Raw genomic sequence first — 14,102 nt, 5'->3', positions numbered from 1 at the left:
TAACCACGCCTTGCCTTGCCATGTCCTCCCAGGGAACAAAGAGTAACATGTGATAACCTTGTTTTGTCCAGTACTGTAGGTTAGGTCAGGTCAGAGGTCATCCTACGTATCGGCATGACCTCGTAGACAGAACGTTTCCTGTCTTGATTCTGTTGCATGGAACCTTGAGGCTACGCAGTGTTTGGGACGGTTCAGACACCAGATACAGTTGGTTGTTTATTATCTTTAAAATACAAAGAAACGGAGACTTCAAAGGCAGAATACTATGCCAGATACCACATTAGATTTATTATTATTATTATTTTATGGTAAACAGTGACCCAAAAATACTTATGTGACGAGAAAAGCATGATTGACAAACTGATATCCTTTTTAACAATTCTCAGAGGTGTCAAAATATTGATGTCGGTAACTGTCTCAGGCATGGTAAGGTCAAGGTTCCGTTGTGGCGAGCTTAGGTCAACCATGGCCGTGTCCGAGTGGTGCTCCGAGCAGGCCGTCGCACGTGGGGCTGAGGTCGGGGCACATCATCAGGGCAGGCAAGGGTAAAGACTGTGCTCTGCTTCCCTCAGTTGTGAAATGTTTGTGTAGCATCAGACTCCCACCAGCAAGAAGAAAGAAGATGGAAAGGAGACCAAAAACAAGTCACAGGCATTCAGGTGGACTAAAGGAAACTGATAGAGGCAAGATTCTTTTACTTTCCTATCATTCTTTTTTATATTAATCTTCGTGCTGCCCAGAGCCACAAAATAGGAGAGTTTGGCCACGTTGTTACCAAGAGCTGTGTGAAATTCAAATTGACGCTGATACAATAGTGCTGTAGTTGTTGTCAGGATCTCGAAAAAGCACCCACAGCGCCAAAAACACGCTTGTATCAGCATCAGTTTCAATTTCGTGTGGTTCTTTTGATAACAGCACAATGCCTGTGATGGAGCTGGCCACTCTCCTACTCTGTGGCTTTGGTTACCCCGTGCCTGCCCTACATCCACCCATCATTCAACAACAGCAGTGTGTGTGTAGAGGAGACTGGCTGGCACTAAGATTATTATGCTTGAGCAAGTCTGATGCTACACAAACACTGCATCACTGAAGGAAACAGAGCACAGTGCCTGCCCTGCCCTGATGGTGTGTTCCTGCCCCAAGGTAACACTCATCAGCCTCCATGTGGCGGCAACTCTGTTCTCACCTGATGTTGATGCGCCTTCAAATAAAGTAATATATTGTTTGTTTCTTGTGTCATGACCCCTGAGAGATGGTTACTATCCCACGGTGCTGGCAGAGCACTTGGTAAGCTATCTATTGATGACTGACACTGGTTTGAGGTCATATGAGGGGTCTATAACCTTTGTGCTTAATAACAGGTGAGTATTTAATGGCAACATGAAAGCAGACAGTCTGGTACAACAATGAGGCACAATTTTATTAAAAGTTCTGTAGTAATAATCTTAAACAGGAAGGGGGCGGTAATGTCGCTTTCACACCATCTTGATTTAATTTGGGAACGAACGAAAACCAACGAGCCGGACAGGAGAGGTATGAGGGTAAACATTGAGGCTCGGGCCACTTCCTTGCTCTCCTGCCCGGCTTCCTGCCACGGTTGGTTGTTATGCAAGGAATAATCACAAGTGTATCATGACTGTATTGGTGTCTGGACTTCATGACAGCCAGTTATGATCTGACCGCTGGCTGGCTGGGGCAAAACTGGAAGCACAGCAAAACCAACACCCTCACAATACACACGTAATTATAACATTCCGTGCACAACATGGTTATTACAACTCACAACATAACAAAACAACCAGCTCGCTAACACTACAACATTAGTTTAAAAAATACAGCAAAATGTTTAAGAAATCGACCTTAATTATTATAAGTTCCATGAATCCTCACATATATATATAATACTCTGATATATCATTGGTCTTCGGATTATGTTATGCAGGTAGGACTCACCATTACTGTTAATACTTAGGAATATATTCACTCTAGAAAACTGAGCCGAGGCAGAGAAGTCAACTGTTGTCAGAGCAAAGATCAAAGAATGGTCTAATAGTAGATGTACTGGAATAGCCCCCTTCAAAACTAAAAAGAAAAACACTTCCCATGCCTATGCAGCATAACCTAAGCACTGTGGAAGCCTTTGGGTGGGCGATGGAGGTGTTGGGGGTCTCGTAACAGGCACGGCAGCAGTCAGTTCCTCCTTGCATCGCTTGACAACACTGGTGGCTAGGGTCATGTGCTTGTCGGCCCGATCCCCCTTATAATCCTGTGCTGTGGTCCTCTTAAGGTAACGGCACATGCATGAATAGTCTTCTTGGTGGTGTTGAGAGTCCTGGGTTTGATAGCGAACTCAAAGCAGACATTGCATGGCAGCCCCAGCATCCATTCTTGACAAGACTCAGCTTATCTTGAAGGTCCAGAGTCGTCAATTTCATCGCCTTCCTTCCTGATGTAGCCTCGGTCCCAGGAGCAGACATGATACAAAATACTCACTTAAAGCTACACAAGGATGAGCGAGTGAGGGAAAAATGCAATGTGGGAAAGGTGATTAGGCAGTGGTTGGAGCAAGAACAGCGGCCATATTCCCCAGCACACATATTTGACATGCTTTTTGTAGGAGTTTTGGGCATTTCCAGCACCGTTGCCAGATTATCGTACCCAGAGCATAGTATTTACCGGTTTCTGACGTATAACTATTGGCGAGAAACATCAGGAATTAACTATTGTAACGATAACTATGAATGAATCTCGTTAATGGGGCCTAGGACAGTTTGGGATCAGAAATCGGTAAAAATAACGGGCCGAGTACGACAATATGACAACGTTGATTTCCGGGGGTAGTTTAATGGCCCTGGTGGTAGTCTGACTCTTCCTCTATGCTATGATTGTGAAAAAGCACTCATGAAAACCTGACTGACCTCCTTTTTTGGCCTTTGGAAATGGATGATGTGGAAGGTGGAAACATCTGAGAATAGCGACCCAGGACAGCGCCTGCATCTTGCCTCGGTCAAGGGATGAACCGTGCGGTGCGTAACAAGGCGGGAAGCACAGTGCGGGTCTTCAGCAGACGTCACATCGCTCAGTTCAGTTTCCCGGAGTGATTCAATTCCTGACACGAGCAGCGACGGGAACGGTGAGAAGGACGTGTCAAACAAACCTTATATGTAATGAACCGCCAAGGAGGAAACTCATGGCTGTTTTTTTAACGAGCTAAAATACAAGACACCTTCACCTTACACTGACAATCACCCGTCGTTATCTTAGACTACTGAAGTGAAGTTATAAAATCAAGGAGAATATAAGTACCATATTAATCAGTAAGGCAATCAAGCACCTTTCGATAATTAGTAGAGCGATCGAGGCGGCTTTCGTGTTAAGTGTTACGCTCGCCGCCTCACGCTACGCAAATACACATTCTAAAATCAACGAAACTAAGTACATTTTAATACGTTACACATGGAAGCGCTTTTCTCAGTCAGTTTAGGAGAGGAAATAATTATGCAGTCCTTCACAGCTACACAACATTAAGCTACGGAAATCAAGTCGTAAATCACGCGAGTTAACATTTCCTCCGACACGCCACGGAAACCAGTCGTAAAATCGCGAAGAACAAGTATTTCAAGAAGACCTATTGACCTATCTTTCGGCCACTCCTCTTGACTCTTTTGTAGGAGCAGCGAGTAGCGGGCTTTTTTTTATTCATTATTGTTTCCTTTTTTTGCCCTTGAACTGCTTACTGCAAAGAAAAAAAAATCCTAAACCCTTGACGACTCAGCACCTAAACACCAATTTGGGAAAGAAGGAACGAAAGTGTTACAATATTACCCTACTTCACCCTAGTCCCTGAAGAGCAGAAAATGACAATAGGCTAACAGGAGGGAGTAGTCAGTAAGGCAGCCTGTGAGTGTATGGCTTTGGACCAATGGGAGGAGCCAGTATGTAAGGCAGCCTGTGTTGATGGCATGAGAAAGTAACTGAACAGCCTATGATACTCTAAAAAGCTAATGATTCTGCGTGTATACTTTCAATCTACTCTGTGTCGTAGGAAGAGTAGTTAGTCTATGATGATTTGGACAGCTAATGATTCTGTCTCTATGCTTTCAATCTACTCTGGGTCGTAGGAAGAGTGATTAGACAGCCTATGATGATTTGAAAAGCTAACGATTCTGCCCCTATACTGTCAATCTACTCTGTCGTAAGTGCTTAGACAGCCTATGATGATTTGAAAAGCTAATGATTCTGCCCCTATACTTTCAATCTACTCTGTGTTGTAAGAAGAGTGATTAAAACAGCCTGTGATGATTTGGAAAGCTAATGATTCTGCGTGTATACTTTTAATCTATTCTGTGTCATAGGAAAAGTAATTAAATAGCCTATGATGATTTGGACAGCTAATGATTCTGCCCCTATACTTTCAATCTTCTCTGTGTCGTAACAAGAGTGATTAAACATTTACGATGATTTGAAAAGCAGTGTTTGGTTCTAAATCTATACAGCCCATCTCCAAAGTGCTTTCAATCTCTTTGTAGCATGAAAAAGGTATAGTTAAACAGCCTATTGTGGTGATTTGAAAAGCTGGTAACTGGTTGTAAATCTAAACAAAACATCTAAGTACTTCTCAATCTCTCTCTGTGAAACCCAATAGCCTGTTATGATACAAAAAGCTACTGGTTCTAAATGTATACAGCACACCTCAAAGTACATTTCAATCTCTTCTCTGTGAAACGCAATAGCCTGTTATGATACAAAAAGCCACTGGTTCTAAATGTATACAGCACACCTCAAAGTACATTTCAATCTCTTCTCTGTGAAACGCAATAGCCTGTTATGATACAAAAAGCTACTGGTTCTAAATGTATACAGCACACTCCTACATTTCATCTTCTTTCTCTTCTCTGTGAAATAGCCAATATACAACATGATACAAAAAGCCACTGGTTCTAAATCTATACAGCACACCTCAAAGTACATTTCAATCTCTTCTCTGTGAAACCCAATAGCCTGTGATGATACAAAAAGCCACTGGTTCTAAATCTATACAGCACACCTCCAAGTACTTCTCATCTCTCTCGGTGAAACGCAATAGCCTGTGATGATGCGAAAACCTATGAGTTCTAAATCCGTACAGCGCATCTCTCGGTATTAGATTCTCTGTGGCATGCTGTGAGACTATGATGATCTAAAAAGCTATCAGTTGTGGATGTAAACAATATATCTAAGTATTTTTTGTCTATATTCTCTGTGGCATGTGACGAGTTAGTGATTTCTATGTCCGTACCGCACATCTCTCAGCACTATATCCTCTGTGGCATGCTAACTATGATGATCTAAAAACCTATCAGTTGTGGATGTAAACAATACATCTAAGTACTTTCTGTCTATATTCTCTGTGGCATGTGACAAGTTAGTGATTTCTATGTCCATACAGCACATCTCCCAGCACTATATCCTCTGTGGCATGCTAACTATGATGATCTAAAAACCTATCAGTTGTGGATGTAAACAATATATCTCTAAGTACTTTCAATACACCTTCTGTGGCATGCGATAGGTTAGTGATTTGGTAACTTGGTGCATTGTTCTTGAGGCCCAGCGGCAAGGCTTTGGAAATGTCCTGAGTGAAGGCTTTGTTTTCTTCTTCTTTTTGTTTGCTAATTTGTTTCGAGAAGTTTGATTTTTTTGGTTAGTAAGAGTTCGTTGTTCTATTTATTGTCTGTGTCTTTCCTCGGTCATTCAGTAGTTCAGTCAGTTAGTAGGAAGGGTAGTCAGTCGGTCAGTCAGTTAGTCATTCAGTCACCTAGTTAGTTAGTTAGTTAATCAGTCAGTCAGTCAATCATTGGGTCAGTCAGACAGTCAGTTATTTAGCTAATCAGTTGGTCAGTTAGTCAGCCAGTCAGTCAGTCAGCAAATCAATCAGTCAATCAGTTACTTAGCAAATTAGTCAATCACTCAGTCAGGCAACCAGCAAGACAAGTCAGTCAACCAACCAGTCAGTCACTCAGTCAAATAGCAGGTTAGTTAATCAGTCAGTCAGTCAGTCCATACCTCACCTCACCACCCACGTACAACCACCACTACAACACGCACCTTCATCCCCTACTCTACACCCCCTACGTCATCGAGGAGAAAGCCATGTTCACAAAGTCCTCGTAGGAGATGGAGATGACACCCTTCATCTCCCGGTCGCGGTTCCGGAAGGCCTCAGTCAGGTTCTTGAGCTGGATGTTGGCCACGATGAAGTTGTCGAGGGTGACGCGGCGAGTCTGGGGGTTGAACTTGGCCACCAGGAACCCAACGAACTGTGGGCTGAGGCGGTAACCCATCTGCTGGAGCGCTGCGGGGAGGGACGGAGGAAGGAAGGTAAATATGGATGACGTGTAAAATGAAGAAAGGAGTTGGACATAGATAAGGATGGAATAGACATGGAGAAGATGGATAGAAATAATAAGAAGACTGGAGTACAGGAAAAGGGGCTAGTTGGATATGGATAAAGGTGGAATAGAGGACACAGGGAAAGCATGAAAGGGATGAATAATGGATAGAGAGAGAGGAAGAGAAGGAAGAAAAGGGAAACCGCTCTAAATCTGTAATGAAAAAGGGTACCTGGACATGGATGAAGATGGAATAAAGGAGAAAAGGAGAGAATGAAAGTAAGGGAATAAAGAAGAGAGAGAAAGATTGAAAGGGATTAATAATGGATAAAGAGGAAGAGAAGGAAAGGGACAACCACTCAAAATCTGTAATGCAAAAGGGATAGTTGGATATGGATGAAGATGGAATAAAGGAGATGAGGAGAGGATGAAAGAGCAGAATAAAAGAGAAAGGGCAAGGTTGAAAAGGCTGAAATATGAACGGAGGAAGAGGAGGGAAAGGGAAAACTACTCTAAAATCCACGAAACAAATCTTAACTAATTTCAACCAGTAGGTATGAGGATGAGAATCGTAAAACACACACACACACACACACACACACACACACACATACTCCTCCCACCTCCCTCCCATAACTCACCGGTGGACATCTCGCTCTCATCAATGGTGCCGGAGTTGTCGCTGTCATACCGGCGATACACCTCGGTCCATTGGTTCATGAAGGTAAAGAGCTGCCCAAACTCCTGGATGTTGATGTTGCCAGTGTTGTCTCTGTCAAACATGGCTGAGGGGAGAGGGTAGTGGTGTTATCAGAGGTGTCAGATGAGCGTTCAAGGTCAGCGATATATTTTGGTAAGTACTTGTTTCTACTTTACCGGATGCTTGAGAAATTTTGGTGAGTACTTGTTTCTACTTTACCGGATGCTTGAGAAATTTTGGTGAGTACTTGTTTCTACTTTACCGGATGCTTGAGAAATTTTGGTGAGTACTTGTTTCTACTTTACCAGATGCTTGAGAAATTTTGGTAAGTACTTGTTTCTACTTAACCGGATGCTTGAGAAATTTTGGTAAGTACTTATTTCTACTTAACCGGATGCTTGAGAAATTTTGGTAAGTACTTATTTCTACTTTACCGAATGCTCAAGAAATTTTGGTAAGTACTTATTTCTACTTTACCGGATGCTTGAGAAATTTTGGTGAGTACTTATTTCTACTTTACCGGATGCTTGAGAAATTTTGGTAAGTACTTATTTCTACTTTACCGGATGCTTGAGAAATTTTGGTAAGTACTTATTTCTACTTTACCGGATGCTTGAGAAATTTTGGTGAGTACTTATTTCTACTTTACCGGATGCTTGAGAAATTTTGGTAAGTACTTATTTCTACTTTACCAGATGCTTGAGAAATTTTGGTAAGTACTTATTTCTACTTTACCGGATGCTTGAGAAATTTTGGTGAGTACTTATTTCTACTTTACCGGATGCTTGAGAAATTTTGGTGAGTACTTATTTCTACTTTACCGGATGCTTGAGAAATTTTGGTAAGTACTTATTTCTACTTTACCGGATGCTTGAGAAATTTTGGTAAGTACTTATTTCTACTTTACCGGATGCTTGAGAAATTTTGGTAAGTACTTGTTTCTACTTTACCGGATGCTTGAGAAATTTTGGTAAGTACTTGTTTCTACTTTACCGGATGCTTGAGAAATTTTGGTAAGTACTTATTTCTACTTAACCGGATGCTTGAGAAATTTTGGTAAGTACTTATTTCTACTTAACCGGATGCTTGAGAAATTTTGGTAAGTACTTGTTTCTACTTAACCGGATGCTTGAGAAATTTTGGTAAGTACTTATTTCTACTTAACCGGATGCTTGAGAAATTTTGGTAAGTACTTGTTTCTACTTTACCGGATGCTTGAGAAATTTTGGTGAGTACTTGTTTCTACTTTACCAGATGCTTGAGAAATTTTGGTGAGTACTTGTTTCTACTTTACCAGATGCTTGAGAAATTTTGGTAAGTACTTGTTTCTACTTTACCGGATGCTCAAGAAATTTTGGTAAGTACTTATTTCTACTTTACCGGATGCTCAAGAAATTTTGGTAAGTACTTATTTCTACTTTACCAGATGCTTGAGAAATTTTGGTAAGTACTTATTTCTACTTAACCGGATGCTTGAGAAATTTTGGTAAGTACTTATTTCTACTTTACCAGATGCTCAAGAAATTTTGGTAAGTATTTATTTCTACTTTACCAGATGCTCAAGAAATTTTGGTAAGTACTTGTTTCTACTTTACCGAATGCTTGAGAAATTACACTTGTCAATAATGGACTTCAAGAGGTTTTACGGTATTTATGTTATTAGATGTGCTCCTTCCCTTATCATCCTCCCCCTCAATTCCATCCTTCCTTTCTGTATTTATATTACTAGATGCTGCTCCTTTTCCCGTCTCGTCATCATCCTCATTTTCATCCTTCTATCATATTAACGCAAGCAGTCTAAGCATACTAAACAACAGGGTCCCAACAGCTACTCTCTTCCTCCTCCTTCTTCTTCTTTTCATCCCTCCTATCACATTACCACAACCAAACAACACGGTCCCAACAGCTCGGAAATGACACTCACTGATGGTACTCTCCCTCTCCTCCTCCTTCTCCTCCTTTCCATCCTTCCTCTAGCATCACTAAACAAAGGCAACCAAAGAATCCCAACAGCTCTGACATGACACTCACTGATCTCTCTCTCTCTCTCTTTCTCTCTCTCTCTCTCTCTCCTCCTCTTTCTCCTTCCCATCCTTCCTCTTGCATCACTAAACAAAGGTAACCAAAGAATCCCAACAGCTCGGAAATGACACTGATGCTACTCTCTCTCTCTCTCTCTCTCTCTCTCTCTCTCTCTCTCTCTCTCTCTCTCTCTCTCTCTCTCTCTCTCTCTCTCTCTCTCTCCTCAACCTTCTTTTCCTTCCCATCCTTCCTCTCACAATCCCAACACCTCCAATCTGTAACTCATTTTAGCTACTCCTTTCCTCTCTTCCTCCTACCCCCTACTCTCTCTCCTTTATATCCTTCACCATACACATTAACCCCAGTCCGATACTCACTTATCATGAGCCGACAAGCCTCGTACGAAAACTGCGACCAATTCCCGTTCTGCAGCGCCTGACGAAGCTCCGCGGCGTTGATGTGGCCTGAGTTGTCCTGGTCCACCGCTCGGAACCACGACGCAACATTCGGGTCCACGCTCGGGTAGCCTGCTGTGGGTGAAGGTGTGTTAGGGGTGGGTGACGGTGTGGAATAAATGGGTGATGGTGTATTAATAGGTGGGTGAAGAGGAAGAGGAAAGGAGCAGCTATAAAGAGTGTCAGATTTGAGGTGCTGGGACTGTGTTATCTAGCTGGTTTTGTTTAGTAATGTAAGAGAAAGATAAAAAAGTAAAAAAGTAAGAGTAGGAGGAGAAGGAGAGAGAGTAGAGGAGAAGGAAGAGGAAAGGAATAGCTATAATGAGTGTCAGATTTGAGGTGCTGGGACTGTGTTATCTAGTTGGGTTTGTTTAGTTGTGTAACAGAAAGATAAAAGTGGAGGAAGAGGAAAGGAGTAGCTATAAAGAGTGTCAGATTTGAGGTGCTGGGACTGTGTTATCTAGCTGGTTTGGTTTAGTTATGTAAGATAAAGATAAAAAGGAAAAAAGGAGGATGAATAGAAAGTGAGTGATTAGGGTTATGTTAGTTGGTTGGGTTTGTTTAGTTATGTTTATGTGTTAAGAGGTGGGTGATGATGTGTTATAGATGGGTGATGATTTCCTAGAGGTGGGTGATGGTCGTTGGGTGATGTGTCGGGGTAATCAACTGCACTACTTCTATCCTCCTACTGGGCTGCAAAGTTGTGGGCCAAGACATATGAAGAGATGAAATGCTGAGTGTTATTTTTAAGGTGTGGGTGGCTGTCCAAGGAATGGGCCAAAATATATATGAGAAGTAAGTCCATGAGTTGTTCCATAGTGCAGCTGTTAACCCGTCCGCTGCGATTGGCACAGATTTTGCCTTCACTGGTAGCCTAGTAACATACACTCCCAGGTCTTTCTCTGCCTCTGTGGTGGATAATGGAGTGTTTCCCATGTGGTATTGGTATGCTGAATATCCCCTCCCAAGGTGCATGACTTTACATTTTTCTTCATTGAATTGTAGTAGCGACTTTTTGTTCTACTCATGTAGCACTCCTGTAGTCTTCTGGTAGGAAATCTGTAGTTAAGGGATGAAGGAGTGAAGATACCTGTAGCTCTTGCATAAGAATAAATATAATTTCCCCAGAGCACAGGGTGATGGTGGGAAGGCAATGACTGTAGTAGATTTAGGGAGGGTCAGGGTAGGTGGGTATGTGTATGGGATAAGGTCACTCATCAAAAGTAGGCAACCCAGACACCCAATGCCCTTTTGTCACACTCACCTTGCTGCTGTCCTGCATACCCCCCCTGTGGCTGCCCTGGGTATGCCCCTGGGGGTGGCTGCTGGCCCGGGTAGGGTCCAGAAGGAGGCTGCTGCCCTGGGTAAGCCCCTGGGGGTGGCTGCTGGCCTGGGTAGGCCCCTGGGGGTGGCTGCTGGCCTGGATATGCCCCAGGTTGAGGCTGCTGCCCGGTGTAGGCTCCATAGGGCTGCTGGCCGGGGTAACCCTGGAATGGGAGGACCAGCGGGTGAAGGGGGAACGGATGGCTTCACTATCACCAACATGACAACCATCACCTTTATTATATATTTTCACTTTTATTGTCAACTCTAAACTATCATCACCATCATCAAACATCTTCACCTTCATCGTCAACTCTATAAACTTTTTGTGGTATTTTCTATCACTAAATGTTTATGGTGGAAGGCAGAAGACCAAGAGGAAGACAGAGAGAGAAATTTATGGATGGCGTGACGAGAGTGGCGGGAGGACATCTTGAGCCTGCTGAGTTGTTGCAGCTAACAAGAGACAATCAGGTGACACTCCATGGTTGCCAAAGTCCTGGTGGATACAGCACGTTGGTAAGGTGAGGTAAATGTTTATATATATATGTGTGGATCAGTTGGAGTGCATGATGAAAGGCTGTGTTACTATTATCAAATGGCTTTTCTAACATAGCATCAAGATATGGTTCTGTACTAGCCAGGCAGACTACCTGTAACACAGAGCTATAGTCTATTGTTGCACTTTGATCAAGGTGTGCCCAATGTCTAACACCACACCACACTACTGCGAAGGAGAGAAAGACTGAGAGAATGTGTGTGAGGCTGGGAGGGTGAGAGCAGAGACAAAAGGGTGAGGTGTGTGTGAGGCTGGGAGGGTGAGAGCAGAGACAAAAGGGTGAGGTGTGTGTGAGGCTGGGAGGGTGAGAGCAGAGACAAAAGGGTGAGGTGTGTGTGAGGCTGGGAGGGTGACAGCAGAGACAAAAGGGTGAGGTGTGTGTGAGGCTGGGAGGGTGAGAGCAGAGACAAAAGGGTGAGGTGTGTGTGAGGCTGGGAGGGTGAGAGCAGAGACAAAAGGGTGAGGTGTGTGTGAGGCTGGGAGGGTGAGAGCAGAGACAAAAGGGTGAGGTGTGTGTGAGGCTGGGAGGGTGAGATCAGAGACAAAAGGGTGAGGTGTGTGTGAGGCTGGGAGGGTGAGATCAGAGACAAAAGGGTGAGGTGTGTGTGAGGCTGGGAGGGTGAGAGCAGAGACAAAAGGGTGAGGTGTGTGTGAGGCTGGGAGGGTGACAGCAGAGGCAGAAGGATGAGGTGTGTGTGTGTGTGTGTGTGTGTGTGTGTGTGTGTGTGTGTGTGTGTGTGTGTATTTACCTAGTTGTGGGTAAATACACACACACACACACACACCTCATCCTTCTGCCTCTGTGTGTGTGTGTGTGTGTGTGTGAACAGAATCAACTTGTCTTTCATCTGTCTCCTCTCTCTCTTCCTCGCTGGGTTACTGCACACCAACACCAACGCACTAATAGCAAAACTTCACACCTGCGAGACATATTTAACGCATAATTAATAAGCGAATGGCTTTGTACATTCTCAGCGAAGTAAACTTGGTTATCGAACAGATTTAGCCACACGGGAAGACTGAATGCAGGTAAAGGGGAGTAAGGGGAGGGAAGGTAAAGCTGGGAAGGGGGAGGGTAAGGTAGGGGAAAGCCAAATGTGGGGTGTGGGGGGGCTAAATCTCACCCCTGGGACCTGGCTTCCTGGGGGCCCATAGGAGGGGGCCTGGCCGGGGTAGCCTCCCTGCGGCGCACCGTATCCCACGTAGCCCTGCAACGCCACACACCTTGAGACAGGTGCACACACACACACACACACACACACACACACACACACACACACACACACACACACATTGATTTAAAAAGACAGGACAGTATTTTTTTCTTCCTCTTTCATTTTTTTTTTTAATGCCTCGTTTATTTTTGTTTGTATTCCTTTTTCATGTGTTCTTCATTCATCTTCCTCATTCCTTTCATTCAACAACTTACTCAGATTTGTAATAGTAATGACAATAATAGGAATAGGAAAAACATGTATAAAGTTATCCTTTCATAATCTTAAATTTATGAAAGAAGTAATAATATAATAATAATAACGATTTGCACTTCATTTATTCTTATGTAATGAGATTATCTCACCACCTCTTCCTTCCCATCACCTCGTCCTCCTCTCCCCCCCTGCCCCCACATACATCCTCCTTACAGGGCTGTGCCCACAGCTGTCAAAGGTGGGTCTTTGCCACTACAAGTGGACCTTTGTGGCCACTTGGAGGGGGCGGGCAGGGCCAGACAAATCAGCCGGCGGGGTTCGGGGTGTTCAAACACTGACATTTGTGGTGCATTTTCCTGCTGTCAACACCAAAATCTGGGACTTTTCGTCCCAGTTTTTGGTGTTGCGTCAGGAAGTGGACCTTTCAGGAGGAGGGGGTCGTCCCCGGGCACGGGCTGTCCTGGAGCCTACGTGTCAGCAGGGATGAGGCAACACCATGACTCAGGAAGGAGGAAGAGAAAAAACAAACTGCCAATATTCTAAACCCTCCACCATTACCAGGCCTCCACTTGACGCTTATCAGGTGACTTAGGCCTTATAATCACCCTTGTTAACCCTTTCCGTGGCGTCCAAAGGGAGATAAAGAGATAAAGGGAGACAGAGATAAGGGAGGGCAGCAGCAGGCCACTCCCCCGAGCACGAAGACTGACTGCTATAACTTGATAACACAAATACTCCTTCTCACACTCATGGCTGCGGTGTGTGTGCTGTGCTGGAGGGGAGTCTTCGGTGCCTCTTGTCTCCTCTCACCTCAGGGCCTAATTAAAGATGTGGGTCAAGGCGTGGACGTCAACTTTTGCCTCACTGGGAACACGAACGCCCTCACCCTCTGCCGGCTGGTGACTCAATGACCCGAGTTATTAGATTATCGTACTCACACCATCGTATTTTCCAGTGTCCGACCCACAACAATAAAAACATCGATAATTAACCATTTGAACCCTAATCATAAATAGGTATCGTTATCACTTTTAGGTCTCAAGACGACGAAAATAATATGCCTAGTACGACAATAGGGTAACGCAGTCAATGATCCGAGATTTGGTTATCGTTCCTCATATATTTTAACTTTTTTGTTGAGTTTTAAGGTAAGAATAAATTGCTCAACAGTCTAAATATAATAAAAATGTATCTAATATGGCAGGGCAGGGCGATAAAAATGTTCCTAATGCATTGAATGAC

At 43.7% G+C, this 14,102-nt stretch overlaps 1 protein-coding gene and 1 long non-coding RNA gene across 12 annotated transcripts; one reads left to right on the top strand and one right to left on the bottom strand.

Annotated features, from left to right (window-relative positions):
- Window positions 1-814: 814 nt before the first annotated feature.
- On the bottom strand, window positions 815-13,777 carry LOC126986171 (peflin-like). 11 transcript variants are annotated; one of them, XM_050842113.1, is made up of 8 exons: window positions 13,606-13,777; window positions 12,555-12,638; window positions 10,813-11,035; window positions 9,471-9,623; window positions 7,013-7,156; window positions 5,106-6,334; window positions 4,781-4,840; window positions 815-4,692 (listed from the first exon to the last, which is right to left on the bottom strand). In XM_050842113.1, exons 1-6 carry the CDS (start codon window positions 13,609-13,611, stop codon window positions 6,111-6,113), a joined length of 834 nt encoding a protein of 277 aa, XP_050698070.1. In that variant the 5' UTR covers window positions 13,612-13,777; the 3' UTR covers window positions 815-4,692; window positions 4,781-4,840; window positions 5,106-6,110. The 11 variants fall into 11 exon arrangements, with proteins under 11 accessions (XP_050698070.1, XP_050698065.1, XP_050698069.1 ...); XM_050842108.1 differs by lacking the exon at window positions 4,781-4,840 and having other exon boundaries at window positions 815-4,780; window positions 4,960-5,187; window positions 5,336-6,334; XM_050842112.1 differs by having other exon boundaries at window positions 815-4,840; window positions 5,106-5,187; window positions 5,336-6,334.
- Window positions 11,042-12,548, top strand: LOC126986175 (uncharacterized). The gene is made up of 3 exons (XR_007739368.1): window positions 11,042-11,759; window positions 11,805-11,939; window positions 12,030-12,548. It is a non-coding gene; the product is annotated as an uncharacterized LOC126986175 (long non-coding RNA).
- Window positions 13,778-14,102: the final 325 nt, after the last annotated feature.

This window comes from Eriocheir sinensis, chromosome 61 (genome assembly GCF_024679095.1).
Source record: "Eriocheir sinensis breed Jianghai 21 chromosome 61, ASM2467909v1, whole genome shotgun sequence".
In the NCBI taxonomy this organism is placed as follows: Eukaryota; Metazoa; Arthropoda; class Malacostraca; order Decapoda; family Varunidae; genus Eriocheir; species Eriocheir sinensis.
The sequence above is the reverse complement of the archived record's forward strand: the minus strand, read 5'-3'. Positions and strand labels throughout refer to the sequence as shown.